This window comes from Neodiprion lecontei, chromosome 7 (assembly GCF_021901455.1).
Source record: "Neodiprion lecontei isolate iyNeoLeco1 chromosome 7, iyNeoLeco1.1, whole genome shotgun sequence".
Taxonomy (NCBI): domain Eukaryota; kingdom Metazoa; phylum Arthropoda; class Insecta; order Hymenoptera; family Diprionidae; genus Neodiprion; species Neodiprion lecontei.
The window spans coordinates 788413-807069 of NC_060266.1; the positions used below are offsets into that span (position 1 = coordinate 788413).

An 18657-nucleotide genomic window follows, 5' to 3' on the forward strand; every position below is an offset into this window, starting at 1 on the left:
TGCACGATATTCGTCAATTTTCTCGCAAACCTTTTTCCTTCATCTTCTTCTCTACAACGTATCATCATCGTGAATGTTATTACTCGTGCGGATGCGGGGGCTAAATGATCCGTGAAATTTGGCAGATTTTTGAAAATTCTATGCCGCTCGCGTGATTCTGAAGATGAAAGAGTGAAGCAAGAAGTGTAACTAGAAGTAGGAGGAGGATCAGATGCAGCTGACGGTGCAGATGATGACAAAGACGCTCGATCATGCGGGATAAATTGTATGACCGTAGTATTCGTTTCACGGAGGCCAAGGTTATTTGCCGTCTCTCTTCCGACTCTCATCAGCTGACGACGATGACGACGTTTACAACACATCGCGTTCCATTCAACCGAGTCCCCTCCCCCCTTCCCCCCTCTCTATCTTTCTCTCGCTCTCTCTTTCCTTCTTTACCGTAGTTCCCTTTCGTAAGTCGGGTTCAAGGATGATACAGACACCGGAAAGGGTGTTTGTGGCGCAGGCGCTTTTACCTTCGCTGAACTGCGATAACTCGGCGAGGCGGGAGAGCGAGAAAGAGGGAGAGACGGGGGAATCGTGACTCTGGTCGATAGCCCCTAGCCGAGGTGGGGATGATAGCCGGGGGTCGAGCGGGGGTGGAATCGAAACTGAAAGCGAAAGCGAAAGCCGGCTAGGAAAGCGAAAGCTTCAAGCGTCCATGGGAATCCGGCGGAACGACGGTATGATAAAAATTTACAACCCGTTCAGTGATTAATTCAGAACCGCGATTATATACTCCGACTAAAGCAGAAAAGAAATAACGCCAATCCCATTTCTTCCTACCCGTTTTCATTATACCCTTTACGCGTTTTGTTCTCATCTTTCGTTTTCGTCTCTCATTGCACGGAAAATTTTCAACTTTTCTCTCGCTTGAAGATACGGCTGAAAAAAAAAGAAAAAAAAAACAGCGAACGACGAGTGCTAGGGGTTAGAAATGAATGGTGCTCTTGCTAATTTTTTTTTTAATTTTATTTATTGCTACGCACAACTTAATTTTCTTTGAGTATCTTGTACCTATAATACAATCGTTTGACCTCTGACCCATATCTGTAGCAGCCATACGTGCACTTTGTAATATATCGGGGAAACCAGAAGTACCTTGTAACCAAATAACCTGACCTGACCTAACCTAAGCGGACGGTGATAGCACAGGTATCGGGTATCGTTATTGTTTTAATTATCTTTTTTTTTATTCCACCTCAGATCGTCATAAACATTGTTTACCACCCATCATACAATATAATACAACGTCTGTTGTTGGCTGAGTAGAATGTAGAAAAGCGATAATAAAGAAGAAGGAAAAGTAGAAAGTTTTTTCTTTTATTATTAGTATTTTCCTCTATCCCCGAGATTCAACGTGTTGTTCCCGTTAAGGCAATTCGCGAAACAAAGAAGAAACAAGAAAGAAAGAATACTCACATTCCTGACTTTTGTCAGCTGTCGTGATGAAAAACTAACTCACATCTTACACCCAGATAGGTTCAATCGTTGTAATAACATATATGCCTGTCGAATATTACGTATTACAGATATTTTGAATTTTTTACCGTGTAAAACGTTAATTCACAAATAACGTTTCCTTGTCAAATGCGTTTTACGATAAAGTATTCGATGTTGCATGTGCTAAATAACTATAATCCCGTAAGAAAAATACACTCGCGACATTGAACCGTGGCTCTTTAATTACGTCATTATCATACACTACATGCGATTTTTTATGTTCTTTCGCTTCTGATCTTGAGACATAATCGCTAATGCTTTCTTCCTTTTTTTTTTTTTTTTTTTTCACCACCCCGCATACTGAAATAACAGACATTGATAACGATAAATATTATCACGGCTTTTCTTGCATGATACAGAGATGTGACAACATATTATACGATCACGCTTACACTTGTGGGAAAAAAATTTACTTATTTTTTCTCTTTTTATTTTATTTTTTATTTTTATACAGATATGAAAACTTGCGGTTGATTCTGCGTGGCTCCCTCTTACGTGTTTCATAATCACGCCACTAAATAAATGCGTCATAAAGCGCAAGTGGTGTTGTTCGGTAAAATATACGTGCATGCGTACAACTTGCAGCCATTTAACTCGAATTACGTGACTCCTTGTTAAACTTTACGGATAAGATCTTGTGTTATACCCATACCTATTCGAACACACCTACGTATTCACACTTCGCAAAATTAAATTCGCATTTTCGATTAGTTTTGCGAATGATTTTCTCGCGTCTTATCTGCAAAACGAAAATCATAACAGAAAAGAGATCCTCGTCTTACAGAAACTAAAGTTCTCGGAGAGATAGAGTATTCAACGCGTTCCTACAGGTACACACGCCGCAACAACGAGCAGCGTAACAATGAAAATAACTGGTTGAATTGTGTACATAGATTCCTACGTTTAACCCGTAATATGTCAAGTGGCATTAAAGTTTATACAAAACATTTTTCTCAACTGAGTTTGATTAGAAAATCGTGCCACTCGTTGAGCATTACACAAGCTCGACGGAGATACGGTGGTACGTTGCATACGCTGCGTGACTCGGGAGATGATCGCAAATCGTACACGTCGCTACGTCATTTTTAACCCCATAGTTTGATCCGTTCTTATCTTGATTTTTATTTTTTTCACGCTTTTCCTATCACGGTACAGTTTCGTCAATTTCTTGCGCATTATTTGTACTCGCGTGAATGTGCTTGAAGCCAATCCAAGAGGAACGCAGAAAATACGGGAAAATTCGTCTCCCGGTACGTTATGTCCGATCGTTTCTATTATCGTATGCTTGAAAAATCTCGCTGTCATGTCGCACGAAAGAACCGTGGAGCCTGAGAAATGCCAGTGTCGTTATCAGCTTCGTTTACGAGCAGGGCTCGAACTTTCCTCGTTCCATATACAGAACTCCGGGTTCATACCATTTCGAAATCAGATAAATTCCATCGCGACTAGAGTATCACGCGGGGTTCGGCCTCCCCACCGACAAGTAACGCAACGGAGTAGCGTAACTCCTAAGGATAGATTTGTTATTTTTCTGCTCCATCCTTCGTTCTCTGTGCCTTTCCGGTGACGGCCGAGCGAAGTCGATAATAAAACCGTATACCTAATACGTATAAAGTGCGGTGTCTTTTATCACCCGCGGCGACGGATTTTCGTATTAGCAAGCCGTAAATGCTGCGGCAAACGAATGTATTATATAGGTATATACATGACTGAATGTGTGAAAATGTAAGAAGAATATCGAAAGAAATTTGAAAGTAAATGTCAGAATAAAAACGACAGCCGCGATAAACTCGACGATGTGGCCAATATCTAATCCCTGATCGCTATCGTAAACCGCATTATTATATTTGTAGATGCAATCCTGGAACGTTTTCTACAAGCGCGGCGATACGTAATATCGCAATTCAGATTATTACACTTATCTTACCATGCAGCAGCGTTCCACGCGTGTTTCTCGCTTATCTGTCCGTGATGCGAGTGTAACAATTTCACTATCCGCTACGGACGAGTGAATCAGTCCACGATTTTAACATCGGGAATCGCCCGATATGCACTATGCGGTGGCAGCAGCTGCATCGTAATTCGAGTACAGGTTTCGAAGAGCGGGATCCGGAAGATGGCCACATTTGAACAGCTACACCGGAATCTCGCTCACTTACTTGCGCTTCTTCTCGTATTCGCCCCCCCCCCCCCCCCCACTCTCTCTCTCTCTCTCTCTCTCTCTGAATTCGTTCCTTTACTTTTTACCTTCCACTTTTGCTGCTTCATTTATTTCAACTTGTTCCCCGGGCAATTTTTAGATCAAGAAAGCCCGAATCGCGCGCATCAAACGTTATTCGCACACTTGCCAGGCCGTAATTCAACGGTACTTCGTCGGTGTGTTGTTGCAGGCATACGTGTATTTATATATTGCTGATCGCTCTAGATCACGTCTGATCATTCTCGTCCTATCTCGATCTCACGTCGAATGTTACAAAATTGTATTTCAGCGTTACGCGTACATTGCACCCATACCGCGGTTACGATCATTTGCGTGTTTGGCCGAAAGTTTTGCTGATAATCGATACCCCCGTGAGTAATTTGCACAAATTTCATTGACGCGATAATTGAGGGGACCTAGGTGAGAAAACATTAGGCTGCACGCGGGGTAAAACTTGAACTTGAACGTAAACGCAAACGTACGTCGCGCTACGTGTAAAACGTGCAGCGCCGCAGCGTGCGTAATAGTAATAATACATTACGTGACATATTTTAGTCCCAAACAAAGCAATTGAGGGCAAACGGTTGGGTCGGGTTAGTTGAGGGCATTGGCGGTGCGAATTGCTTGACTCATATATTTTTATTTATTACGTACCCACTGCGTGGTACAGCCGAGCATCTGCCACTTGCCATTTCATTAATCGTGACGACGAGTCCGTTATTCCCACTCGCTCGACGAACGTGCGTACAATTGTCAAGAATACCGTACGATGCAGCGATATAACACCGTAATTAGAGAAATCGTATAATATCCAGAATCCGTCTCGGTTTTTAGATCAGGGCTTACAACAGTAACCGCAGGTACGGTGGGTCGGCATGACCGCTGCGTACCTACGTATTGTACACGTACGAGGTGTTGGAGCAAGCGAAATCTTACGTCTATGCAAAGACGAAAGGAGGAGACCAGAGGAGGTTGGGGGTCTGATGGGATGAGAGATAAAAAAGCTCCCTCTTCGCTTTGTAGACCAGAGCAAAGATTTTTCATGCCTGATGCCGTAGGTTATACGGGAGGGCTCGATGAACGCGTTGAGTGTATTTTTAACCAAGTTATTTCGGTGTCTTTTAAAAGAGACGCACCGTGTGCTGCATGTGTGGAGACGGGCAGGTCGGTAGTTACCAACGGCACGCATCCGTTTCTACTCCACCGTCCTTTCCGTACATCGCGACACTCGCGGCTGCTCGTCTGCCACATCGTCACGTTATTACAGATAATTAGGTCTGTGTGATTTGCTCGCAGAATTGATCAGGTTCCCCTGCCACGACGTTGCCGTTTGAACGAATTCGATCGATTCGCTAGCACCCTCCGTCAAATTCAACGTATCCCAATCCTTTATATCGTCCAATTGTAAATGACGCGCAAATCGCTTGCCGAACATGTTTCGGTCTCGGACGCGACCGAGCCTTGCATCTTCGCATCGTCTCGAAAATCTGAGACAACTTTCGGTGCAACTTTCAATACCACTTGATAGCGATTAAATCAATATTTTCTATCTCTTCCCGCGTATTTTACTCAACTCGTGCATCTTGACGCACAATCTATCTGTAATGCGTATTTGAATAAACGAGGAAGCGGAGGCGATCGGCACGGGTGATCAATAACGCGCACGTAGCGATGGGTTGAGAAAAAATGTTTCATCAATCGCGGTGTTCTCTTAAATTTGTTTGTTTATTCGTTTAGTACACGTGTACCAAGTATGCATGTGTTAAATGTGCGAACGTCGCGTTACACCTACTCGTATATATGCAGGGCGAATGAAACATCGCGAATTATTCCATTCCCGCTCATACTTAAGCCCGACATTACGCAACGTTGTGTCGGACCACAGCAGCGGCGGTAACTTGGACTCGGTGTACTCGAAGCATCGGCTATCTTCACCAGTCGCACGCCTCGGGCACGTGCCGCGATTCGTCGATCAGTCAAATTCGAGTCAGCGTTTTAACAAGAATCGGCGATATTCGTTCGGTCGCCCTTTATTGCAACGATCGCGTTCGTCGTTTCGGTACACGGTCGGAAAGGATCATTTGACTCGACTAAACGCGGCGAAGACAATATACTTTTGTTGGTCTGACAAAATTTAGTCGAAATCAACCGAACATTTTGTTGAACCGATGGATCTTGAGTCGAGACAAGTAAATATTTAAGTACTCCACGTATTTAGCCGTTTCAATAGGAAATGCGGCTTGACGATAGCCAAAAACTGACGAATTTGTGTTTTCCGGAAGGGAGCGAACAGATGTATCGGCGATCGTTTCGCACGTACGGAAGATCCCGAATTACAGCTTACCTTCGCTTTCGATATTCAGAGAATCGCGTCGCGATTCGCGGCGTGAAAAGGCCTCGTAGCGCGGCGCGGTACGCGACTCGTCACACGTAGACACGAACGGTTTCGCCATTCCGTGGGAATAATTCTCCGATAGCCGGCGGAGAGTTCGCGATACCCAGCACGTGGTTTCCCTACGGTCCGATCCGAACTTCCGAGAAATTCGTATCCATTTGGCACGCGGCGCCGATTTACGCGTACCTGTCCCCTCTATCCCAAGCAAGACGCCTCTTGTTTATACCGACGCGTCTTCTCGTACTTTCCTATTATACGTACTTCACAGCGTCGAAACGTGTTTTGCAATCTTCTTAACATTATCCTACCGTGTGCACGCACGCCTAGGTACGCACGCGTGCGATTACGGTTCTTTCATCGGACGCGGAGGAGCGTTGAGGGGCGAAAAGTTTGAGCTCGGTTCGGGATATCGAAAACCTGTTATGCCTGCTCCGAATTTGCCGATCCTTCTTTTTTTCACCTCTTTTCCCTTTTCTTTCTTCTTTTACATTCTATTTCGTACGTTCCGCGCTCGTAGCCGCCGCTCCCTTACGCTGTCTCGCCCGGTTTCTCTTCCTTTTCGTCTTCCTCTTGGTTGACGGTCTCTTGTAACGCCCGTCCCTCGGCTTTCTTTACCTTCGGCCTACGGTCCAGTTTCCCCACTACCGTAGAAACTCGGCTACTTTGTACGACGCAACACGCATCTGAATTACGTCGGGTGCCGCTCGGGGTTGGTCGTATAGTCCGGTCTAGCGATAGGGTTACTCCGCTCCGTCCGGGAGTCCTCAATTGTTCCTGCGCCCGGTATTTCAACGACGGAAATTCGATGTTGTTCACCTCCCGTATCGAGTCCCGCCACTTCCCGTGTACCAAGTACTTTCCTTCTCTTATTTCTGCGAGAGTCACGTGAGAAAGGCAATAAGAGAAAAACGGAATCTGGAGTTAAATAATTCTCTGACTTGACGAGTGAGCGTAGGTGGGTAAGTACCGTACCGTTGATTATACCTCTACGGCGATTCTGAGAAACTGGTAGGATCGGCGCCAAATATTTGACCGTTCAATATTATTTTGTGGAATATAGTCGTCTCGGTGTTTCCACGGAAAAAAATTCGGAACGAGATGCTTTCGTCGTCTGCGATACACGTTTGGCTCGGTTGATCGTACCCTGATTTATTGCTTTAAATTGCGGTCTGAGACTAGGTTGGACTATTTCCCGCAACCTTTGTCCATTTTTCGGGTAACAAATGAATACCCCGCGGCGATAGAAGCTTTCATCTTTGGGGGCAATAAAATCAATCGCTACTTTTCTTACTTCTTCCAAGTTTCTAAATTTTTGTCCAGATAAAAAATGCCGCATTGACCGAAACAAATGGTAGTCAGTCGGAGCGATATCTAGACTGTACGCCGGATGTGGTAGGACTTCCCAGTATAGCTGCAATATGGTATTCTTAGTGGTTGAAGCGACATGCGGCCGAGCGTTATCTTGGCCAGAAAATGGTCGTTTCTCACCGATTGCTTTATTTACTTCATTCGATTGTGCACTGTCGTAATAAAGTACTCCTCTTTCATCCCACCATACATCAGATTAGAGCTTTTCGAACATGGGTATCGCGCTTTGCCGTTGACGTTGAAGGCTGACCAGGATCAGACCATGACTTGCAGTAGACTTATCAACGCCAAGCTTGGCAGAAAGTTCCGTAGTTGTCTGAGCTGGGTCTTCGTTCGGCAACGCCTGCAATTCGTCAGTTTCTAGGGTTTGAGGCCTACCGGAACGAGGTTTGTTGCCTAAATCAAAATCGCCATTTTTAAATCGCTGAAACCACTTTTGGCACGCACGTTCGGATACAACGGATTCGCCACAAGTTTCGCGAAGTATTCTTGTAGCTTCGGCTGCTATCTTTGTTTTGATTAAATATAAATAAAATACAGTGACGAATATGCACTTTGTCAAATATCCATATTTTAATAAATGTTCAACCAAACTAGTAGGTCACTGCGATATCAATGACTCGTAAATCGATCAGATTACTCAATATTACACCATATTATTCAATTTACAGACGAATATTTTTTTTTTACTTTACAAGGGGAGTGTCAAACTTGGGAATCACAGATTTCCATCACTTTTATATATATTGTAGGGCAGGGTCCCCTCAATAAATATATAAAGCGGCAAGACGCCATTCGTTTTTATTACTGAGAAATTTCAACTCAAAGTTCTATATGTAACTTAAGTAGAAGGAACCTTTTTACCGGTTGCAGCAATAGTTCCGTGGCGTAGCGGTAACGCTCTTGCTTACTGAGCGACCGAACGGCTGTTCAAATCCCGTTTGAGTTACTTTTTTTTTTTTTTTTTTAATATGTATAAATTATTTAATATAAAAATAAGTAATTGTCAAAATAAATTTTAAAATAAATAATTTTTAATAATTTTAAAAATAAATAACTTTTAAAAATAAATAATTAATAATTCTAGAAATAACTTTTTTCTTCATTTATTAAATATTTTACTTCAATTTTATTTAATATTGAAGAAAATTTTTCAATTTTAACAGTTACGTTAGATAGCATAGAATTCGCACTATAATTTTACCGGCTATGATACCTACTACCTAAGCGACCTTTGTACATACAGTTTACCTGCTCCACTATGTATTGTCTAGGGGATACACATAAAAATAAAACATTCTCATGCCCGAAGAAAGTCAAATCACAGCTGCTCAGGCCACGTCATACATTCGGAACTGTTCTCACTCTGTTTTGAGTTTTCGTAAGCGTTAGACGTTGGAATAATTTTGTGCTAGTTATTTCAAGTGATTTGTGTATAACATGGAAAAAGCAAGTACGAGTTCTGGAGATTTCGTTCATGAAGAATCTATCCTCAACAATTCAATTAAAAATGATATTACAAATGCATTTTTGTATTGTAAATCATTATTAGAAGAAAGTGAACTTCTGGTCAAAAATCCTCCATCAGAAATGTCACATTCATCTATTGTCATGGGAGAAGAATTTTATAATAGCATTGTGACAATGTTAGATGAAAGAAAAATCATTGAAGATGAAGAACTGATCACAAAGGATGAAGATGATGAGAAAAATGAGTATACGGAGGTTAGAAAATAATTATTTCTGTTATTATATTTGTTTTTAATCTTTTTGAAATTATGATGTTATTAATATTTGATTCATACGAATGACTATTAACATTATAAAGTATGATTCTTCGTATTTAAATAATTATATTGAAAAATGTATAAAAGTTGTTATATTAATAATTATAATATTTTTTTCATGTTCAGTAAAATATTTTTTGGTATTTTTAGTGTATTGGTGTACCGGAAGATGATGATAATTTTGTAGCTCAAGAATTTGCCCCCGAACCACGTGACTATATTCCACTGTCATATAAAGAGAGGGCAGTTGCTATTGCCGATGCTCACCCAAAATGGAGTTTGAAATGCCTTCAAAACCATGGGGCATCACGATTAAAGCATAAGCAGAATTTATATCGATGGAAAGAAGATGTCAAACGTGGAGGTACTTATTTTGACAGGTGGAAAACTATTGACAGTGATACGTATGAAAGATTCTTGGAAGCCCGATCTAGTATGGAGCAGGTATTAAATTTTTAATTTGATGAGATCTGACTATTATATTTTGTAAGCATACAGTTTCATGTTATTTTATTTTTTTTCTGCCACTTTCCCAAGGTAACCACAAGAACATTGCAACAGTGGGCAATGAATGCTGCCTTCCAATTTTTATCGGACGAATTTCATTTCATTGCAAGTAAATCATGGGTGGAAAGGTTTAAAAAAAAACACGGAATTCGCCAACGTAAAATTACGAAGTTTATAAGTCACAAAGAAGTAGTATCTATCGAAGAAGTGATGGAAAGTGCAGAAAAATTCCGTTTGCAAACAAAAGCATTAATGTCTGGATTTGATCGTGATTATATTATTAACACTGATCAAAGTGGATGCCAATATCAATCGACATACAACAGATCATTGGCAGAAAAAGGAGCGAAAACCATTTTCGTTAAAAAAAAGAATATTAGTTTAACTACTCATTCTTATACTGCACAGTATGCACTAACGGCTTCAGGGAAAGTGTTACCATTTGTTTTTGTATGTTTACGTGAACCAAGTGGAGCATTTGGACCACAAATCAAGAAACAAATAAATCAGTTGAGTAAAATATATAATAATATTATTATAACGTGTACAAAATCTGGCAAGCTAACCAAACAACAATATGAAAAGTTTTTAAAAACTTGTTTATTACCTTATGTGCAAGAGAATAAATTTCTATTAATTATCGATTCATGGGTTGGTCAAACAGACACGACAGTGTATGACGATATTTTTTTAAATGAAAATGGTGAAGCTACTTGTACAGTAAAAATTATTCCACCAAAATGTACACCCATTTGCCAACCGTGTGATGTCTACTTTTTTCGACAAATAAAAATATTTATTAAAAAAATTCAAAATGCTCCAGAGCTATTGGCAGATAAAAGGGAATTAACATCAAGAGAAGACATCATGAAAATTCATTCCCTGATATTGCATCAATTAAATTCACCAAAATTTACAGCGATGATCCAGTATGCTTGGTTTGCCTCCAAGTTGATTGATGAAAGGGAAATATTTATGAATGTAAACCAATTGTGCTTTTCTATAAAGAATTTGAAGACAAAATGTAATTGCAACAATAATAGTTTTATAAAATGTGCGGTTTGTGACAAAACTTTATGTTTTAAATGTTTCTATGATGATTATCATCCAAATGAATGTTTATTTACAAATGATTCTGATGGTGATATGGAGAGTGAATAAGTATAATATTATGATTTTAATTATAAGTGTGTAATATTGTAATTTTCGAATAATAGATTATTTTTGATAATATTGATTACTTTGTTATTATAATTATTACAAATCCTATTTTTATCATTTTTTGTATTTTTTCTTAACTTAATATAAAAAAATAATTTATAGAAATATTAATTGTTAATTATTTATTTTTGTATTAAATAATTTATACATATTAAAAAAAAAAAAAAAAAGTAACTCAAACGGGATTTGAACAGCCGTTCGGTCGCTCAGTAAGCAAGAGCGTTACCGCTACGCCACGGAACTACTGCTGCAACCGGTAAAAAGGTTCCTTCTACTTAAGTTACATATAGAACTTTGAGTTGAAATTTCTCAGTAATAAAAACGAATGGCGTCTTGCCGCTTTATATATTTATTGAGGGGACCCTGCCCTACAATATATATAAAAGTGATGGAAATCTGTGATTCCCAAGTTTGACACTCCCCTTGTTAGATGTTGTCTCCTTTTAGATACGTGCCCTTACGAACTTTTGCAACGACCTGATATAATATTAATTTCGTACACCGCGCGCGGAGAAGAGAGCGATATAATTTAACGCGTAGGTGGACATAGGAATTTCGCAACGGCGAGGGAGGAAGAAACGAAAGAAACCCAAGGGGGTGATATTATTTTTAATACCGTACGCACACGTAGTGTTTCCTTCTTCATTCCTCTATGTTGTATACAGGCACTGTCACGGGTCCCGTGCGCGAGGAGTCGTAATCCAAGCGCGGCTTGATCGAACATTGCAAGTGTATTTCGTTTACACTTGCTTTTTTTTTTCTCGTGCCTGATGTTGAAACGCAACGAATTCCTCATCCATAACGTGTCAAGCTCACTGCCCAGACCGAAATACTTTCATGCGATTTGAAACTTATTGTTAGAAAAAGAAACCAGAGATTCTCTCATCTGTCATTGTCAGCATCATATTGTAGAATGTGTTTGTTGGTTGTGCTCGTGGCCGATGCAATGTCACCATCGTTAATTTGTGATCGACGATTGCGAAATCTCGTATGCCAATAGTATCTTGCGCTGATTGTGAGACAATTGAAACCTAAGCTAACTTTATTAACAGGTACTTATTCATTTTTATCGAAGAGGCCAATATCAATTAGTTGAAGAACGTTGCGGAGAGCGCGGCCAGTAGACGACCGTCGACGGTGCGTGTTTTTGACTTTGGTGAATGATTCTGTTCCACTTTTGCCCCCCTATCCCTTTCTTTGACACAGGCGACGCAAATACATATCGGCCAATTGTCCCCGCGCGCTCGTGTGTGCGTGTGCGAGCAAACGGAGTTGAGAAAAGAGAGTGGGCTGCTGCTGACGCTGCTGCATGACAGGCTCTGATTGCGAGCAACGTGAATTTATCCGTTCGAGGTGCAGGCGTGGGTATTACCAGTGAAATACGCCAGGAGCCGGCCGACGTTGTGATGTACGATACAGCCGGTTCGCGGGAGGAATTTTTTGATTCCTTATACCCCCGTCTTCTTCGCTTCCGTTTCTTATCTTTTAATCGATCCCCGCGCATACCAGCCGATGGGCGGTATAACGTAGATGAGAATGAAGTTAAGAGCAGAGCAGAGTCTGACTGTACGTTCGTGTTCGACTTGGCGTCGTACCACCTTGTTCCACATATCAACCGTGCCGCGTACGTTGTACGTATCTATTCTGTTTTGCGTCCTATGGTCTATTTACATTATTCACGTCTGGCCAGCGACGAACTATGCACGATTCCTTCCACATATGCTCCTTATTCAGCGACGTGTTACACACGCCTCCGGCACTCCGCCCCACCTTTCCGTCCACGAATCGTGCAGATCGAATCTCTGCGTCCGTTCGATCACACCCGCGGAAGATCCGCGTGATCACCGACCAAATCGTTGCTAGGTACGCGCGTCGCGTATCACCTGACCGGTGTAACGAACAACAACCGATATTGCCTCTACCGACGCGCGGCTATTATTTCCCTCAAATTAAGCTTGAAACCCGCGTCTGTACATACCACGGAATAAATGCTCGTACAGAACCACCGATTGCCGTTACGTAAAGTATTGTAATATGTATTTGCATACGAGTATTCAAGTGTCCGCTCGTCGTACGTGGGTATAAGGTACACCTGACCAAGTTTGTACAAAAATCGACGAATATATTGATGGTAATGATGTTTTCACAGAGCGCGGAAGTGTAGACGTATGTTTGCACATGTGCAACGTGTAGGTACCTCTGCGTAAGCACACACACACTCCGAGACTGTCTAATTCAGAGATATTCAAGATAGGTACGCATACTCGGTCAGCCAACTATCCGCGATTGCCGCGCAATGAGTATAATCTCGATTGGGTACGTATGCAAACGCATTATCCAAACTTATTCATACGTCAGTGGTGTCCCTGGCCAAGAAACGCTCGTTGAGAATTTTATTTTAAAGCTGCTCAGTTGCGCGCGTATAGGCACGTTTTATACGTGTGTGCATATATGTCACGCATGACCACCTCATAGTCGAGTGATTGCTGCCGCAGGGGGAAAGAAATCGCCGGTCCTGTGTATGAAAAAACGCGATCTAGACGAGAATTCCGGCATCCGTACGATCCGCAGTGGTATAAAAATAAACCGGGTGATAAAAAATGTGATTCCGAAGGGTTTGCAAGAGAGTTTCAAACAATTCGGATCGTCACCGAGTCCTGTACCCTGTTTTTTCCACGCTTATTCACCGATAGGGTTACCTATTTTCTTCGGTCAGTCGCGATTGATTTTCTCGGTTTTTTGTTTTTCGACGGACGAGGATCGCCATCCTCCTACCTCGACACCTACAACATAACCTGCAACGTCGGTCGACCGTCGAGAGTCTCGTGATTCTAGGCACCGTGCATCAGCGACGATGTTGGCTGGCAACGTAACAGCGCGGCGGCCAACACGCCCGAGTTTTATCGCACCCGTCGCGGCGGGGCGAGGAAAGGGAACGGAGGAAAAAAAATGGATAGATCACGTGACGTATTCCGGGCTCCCCTCGGCACCCCGCGACTCTATGCGACGGCCGGTTCCCTCATCTCGGTTTCTGGCCGGTCGGTCTTGGTGCCGCGGCTGCATGCGCGTATCGCCGCCGCTTCGCTCGCTTTACTCGCTTGGCTCGCCTGGCTCCGGCGTGGAGAGCGAGTTCGCCTCGGGTAGTGATCGCAAAAAATTCCATCGCGGCTCGTTTAGTCGTCGTCGTCGCGTGGTTGTGGCCAACGCCAAGCAACGCCGGGATTCGCGCTCTACGCGTATCGCAACGCAACGCGCAACGTTTCGCCTCCTCGCTGTTTCTACGTCCGCAGTGTCGCGGTGCTTGATCGGTATATATCGCAAGTGCCTAGCCCGCATCATATTCTCTGCACGATTCCAATGGTCCGCTTCAGCGTCGGTTTTTATTACGAAAGAAACGGTACAGATTTACCAAGCCTTCGGAAGATGCATCGTTTTTAGGAAAAACTCGTGGTACCTGGAAGTGACGGGAATATAATTTCGGCCATTTCTCTCCATCTGTCTACCGATGCACCGAGTATAAACGATAAGGAAATAGGTAAAGAAAGATGCAAAACGATATGCGGATGATGTAGAGAGAAGAAAAGTTAGTTCCTATTTATCATTACGTATATACCTGTAATATAGAAGTGACATCTGTGATGTAACTGCTGCATAGGCGATAATTCCGAGCCGTGGGAAGGTAACGGAAAGAATAATCGACAAAACGGAAAATTGTATCACACGCGTTGCAAGTATATTCGATCGTTGGGTCCTGTAAACCTGTTGCTACAGTGATTGGAAAAAGAAGACTGAATAATAGATACTGTGTTACCGAACAACGCTTATATTACAGTACGTACGGTTGAAAGTTTCCATTTCCTTCTTATTGTGACGTCTTAGTCACCTGCGATTCCGGTTTGCTCGATTATCGTGTTGAACGGAAGTAACAGTGGGAAGTAAATGAATTGAAAAAAACTTGGAAAAAAAAAATAAAATAAAGAAAAAACAAACTTGAAATCTTTATGATAAATTAATTGATCAAAATAACGACACTGAAATGAAAAAAACGCGGATCGCTGAGTGTGATTTCACCGATATACTCGAGGGCAAGATTGTCACCTGAGAAGAAGAATAAGAGAACACGCAAAGATCGTCTAGTTTGCATTGCTGCTGCTGCTGTTGCTGTTGCTGTTGCTGCTGCTGTTGCTGTTGCTGCTGGTGGTGGTGGTGGTGGTGGTGGTAGTAGTAGTAGTGTTAGTGATGCTGTTGTTATTGCTGCTGCTGCTGCTGCTGCTGCCGGTTGTGATCCTATAATCCAAGGATACATTTAATATCGTGTACATTAGTACCGTGTCACGAACTACTTCGCACTTAGCGACAGGCAGTAAAATTATTATACCTATATTACGTGTGTTTGTGTCGGTGACGAGAAATTGTACTCGTTTTTGTGACAGATATACAGATAAGGTACGATAATGTGTGATATACAACGTGCCTGAAAGGCCGCTTCGGTAAATGAATTATTAAATCACGTGTCGAATCTTATATCAAAACGAATACGCAGCAAGAAACGAAATAAGAGGAAAAGAACTCTCGCGGATCGTTATCGGAACATAGATTTGAAATCATCGAGTGTCACCGAGTGTAGGATAAAAGAGTTGATCGACAACTTTTCCCGATACGTCGTTCAACAAATTGTTAATTTAATGAAAATCTTGTGCCACCTGCTGGTACCGTATTACCATTACATTCTCCTCTACCACTGAGAAAGCGAACAATATCGTTGACGAGTATCCATCCGATGTTTGAAGACGTGAGTTAGTTTCTTCATCATAATTAAGCCATCAAGTTCTTTTCCCTCTCTTAACTTTATCCATTGGTATCCTTATCATTGCGGATTCTTCTTTTTCAATGAAGCGTATAAATAATTACGATCAGGGAATCGATATCGAAACGCTGACGTTGCGGCACGCAGGAAATCTTATCGAATAACGTGCGTAAAGAGCGATTTAGATACGGAGACAGCTGGTAATTTGTATACTTTTTCCGTTTTCTCTCTTTCTTTAGTTTATTTTCTCATTTTTTTTTTTTCTCTTCTCCGAATAGGCAAAGCTTCGCGGATGTAGCGAAGGTAGAAATTTTCTGCACTCGAGATCTGCAAATTCACGGTCGTTCGAGGGCAACGGTAGATGGAAAGTGAAGTGAAAAAATAAAAATTGAAATCACTGCGCCTGTTGTCATATCCGCGGTACGTTCGACGTACAGTAATTCATCTCGATTGAATGCCTCGCAACATCGCAATCGTCTCGCGATAAAACTATACCTGATGATTTATTGTCGGTTGTTCGCGCGGTCGGTACGTGTATCTACCTACAATTATCATCTTTAAGCCGCCTTGAATACCTCCAACACATGCCGCACCTGCTCGGTGAAGTGATAGTGCGACGAAGAGATGTCGGAAAGTCTCGTTGAATCGTATTACATAATGTTGGCAAAAAAAAAAATAGGGGCTCGAGGCAAATAGAAATCAAGGGCGACGTGCGTCTATTGAGAATGAAGGGAAAAATAGATCCTTGCGAGCTGTGCTACGAGTTTCAATTTGACGGTTGCGTGCAGCAATGCGAACGAATTTCGGTGCATTGAACCTGGCCTCCGTGCAGATGTGTAATACATTGTATAATAATACGCCGGGCGTTCGAGTGGCCTCCGTATGAAAAGGTCTGGCAGCTCTCGAGAGCTTTTCAGACTCTACCTACTATTTTTATTCGATGTATTCCACCCGTTCGCGCGTCTGTTCATCAATAATTTAACGGCCTTATAGCGAAACTGGCCGTACGCGCATCTCTGTAACGGATCGGAATCTCTAAGAATGGTCTCGACCCGACTGGGAACCAAAACTTCACTGTACTTCGCGGTATTTCGGTATCTCGTTTACATTTCACCTGCGCGTGCAACAGGTTCTGTCCGTTCTGACCAATGCCGACATGACAGGTCTGCTTGTGCCCGACGAGACAGGCGGTGACACCGTTCGTACTCTCGAGTTTGTTGCACGCAGAGGCCGGCGTGGATCAGCACACCACGTGCTTTCGGTTCTCTTGACTCTTGCCAGTTGCGTAACAAGGGGCAAACTCGTCGACGCGCGAGCCACGGCCATCGGTTTATTTATAGCGATACCCGTTACATATTTAACCTGCCCTAACTTCTTCTTCTACTTCTTTCATCCAACTGTCACACCGCAGGCTCGACTGCTTCGCACACGGAAAGTCTAACCGACTGACTTGCTCCCTTATGCCGTGGCCGATAAGAATCGACCCTTGTCATTTTCTGTTAGACTAGTTCCGCGGTTCCGGTGGTCATCCTTCTATAATTTTCGACCATCGGTTCGAAATCTGTAGTCAAGTTTTAAGTGCAGGCATCCCTTCGTATGATTGGTATTTGCCGTTGAGAATAAGAAAAATTTCACCACGAGCGCCTGATCATCGTACGGAAGAAATAAAAAAGAAATAAACAAATTGTAGGAATGATTGTGTATGTATGATGTTAGTGTACATGATGCATTGTAACGGATAAATTGTTAGATAAATACGATAGGGTGACGATCGACGAGCACATCGTCGTCGTGTTGAGATAACCCCGTCAAACGTGATAATTAAAATTCAACTAGTTTATAAAAGCTCGGCAATACTCAAGCTGCATCATCCTCGTGTAATGTGCGTCACTGAAGAGATGCGAGTATCTTTACCTGCGTTAAACGCGCCTCGCTCCCCCATTTCTCTTTCATTTTCACTCGCTGCACCGTCCGCGAAGAATAATTACTATACGTGCGGTTGTTTTCATAATAACCGTGCCGTTGAAAACCGAAATAAACATAAACACGTTAGCGTGCAATCGATAGATTATATTCGTTCATTGCTTGGTTGCACGTAAGTTTATTCCGTGCACAGAGCTACGTTGAAATTGCACTAAGAGGTGCGAGTATATTTTTTTTTCTCTCACCTCCTATAATTAATTATTGGTGTTCTTGTAACACGATTTACGTAATAATTTTTGACGCGTCGGTGCTACTACGCTCACATACTGATGTTTACGTACGCGGATATTTGATTAGCCGCCAGCTCGTCGAGAGGATTCATAACTGGCTAATACCTACTGTACTGCACGAAAATACGCAAAGCCCGATCGAAACCTGAAACGCGAAGCGGCAATTAACGATAAAACGATAATTCACTAGGGGGTGTAGCACCTACAACGCTCTGTGCGTGTAGGCTATGTTTGCTTCTAATTCTCGGCCGTGTTTGTTTTCTCAAGATCTTTTCATTTTCTTTTCCTTTTACCTCCTGACCTAGTCGACGTTTATAAACTTTGCTCCGTTTCTCGTTTTCCATTTACATCCTATTTCAGGTTTATTTTTTCTTCGAGCCGTAGGCAGCCGCAACGAGGATGATTGATAGGAAGTTGATTCACGTTTTCATGAAAGGCTTGCCTGCGACATCGCGTTTAGGAGAATCTATTCGTGCATGCCCCCCCCCCCCCCTCCTCTCTCTCTCTCTCTCTCTCTCTATCTATGAATCTATCTATCTATCTATCTATCTCTTCCTCTTTTAAATAAACTGATGACACTATTGCCAAATCGTGCTACCTGGTTGTGGTCAACGCAA

At 42.3% G+C, this 18657-nt stretch overlaps 2 protein-coding genes across 6 annotated transcripts in view; both read left to right on the forward strand.

The window, feature by feature from the left end:
• Window positions 1-18657, forward strand: part of LOC107223437 (hypoxia-inducible factor 1-alpha) — a 56307-nt gene that overhangs the window by 25363 nt on the left and 12287 nt on the right. The gene's annotated exons all lie outside the window — the stretch shown is intronic.
• Window positions 8606-10968, forward strand: LOC124295370. Its single transcript, XM_046745175.1, has 3 exons — window positions 8606-9230; window positions 9443-9736; window positions 9830-10968. The coding sequence occupies exons 1-3, from the start codon at window positions 8946-8948 to the stop codon at window positions 10958-10960; spliced, it is 1710 nt and encodes a 569-aa protein (XP_046601131.1). The 5' UTR covers window positions 8606-8945; the 3' UTR covers window positions 10961-10968.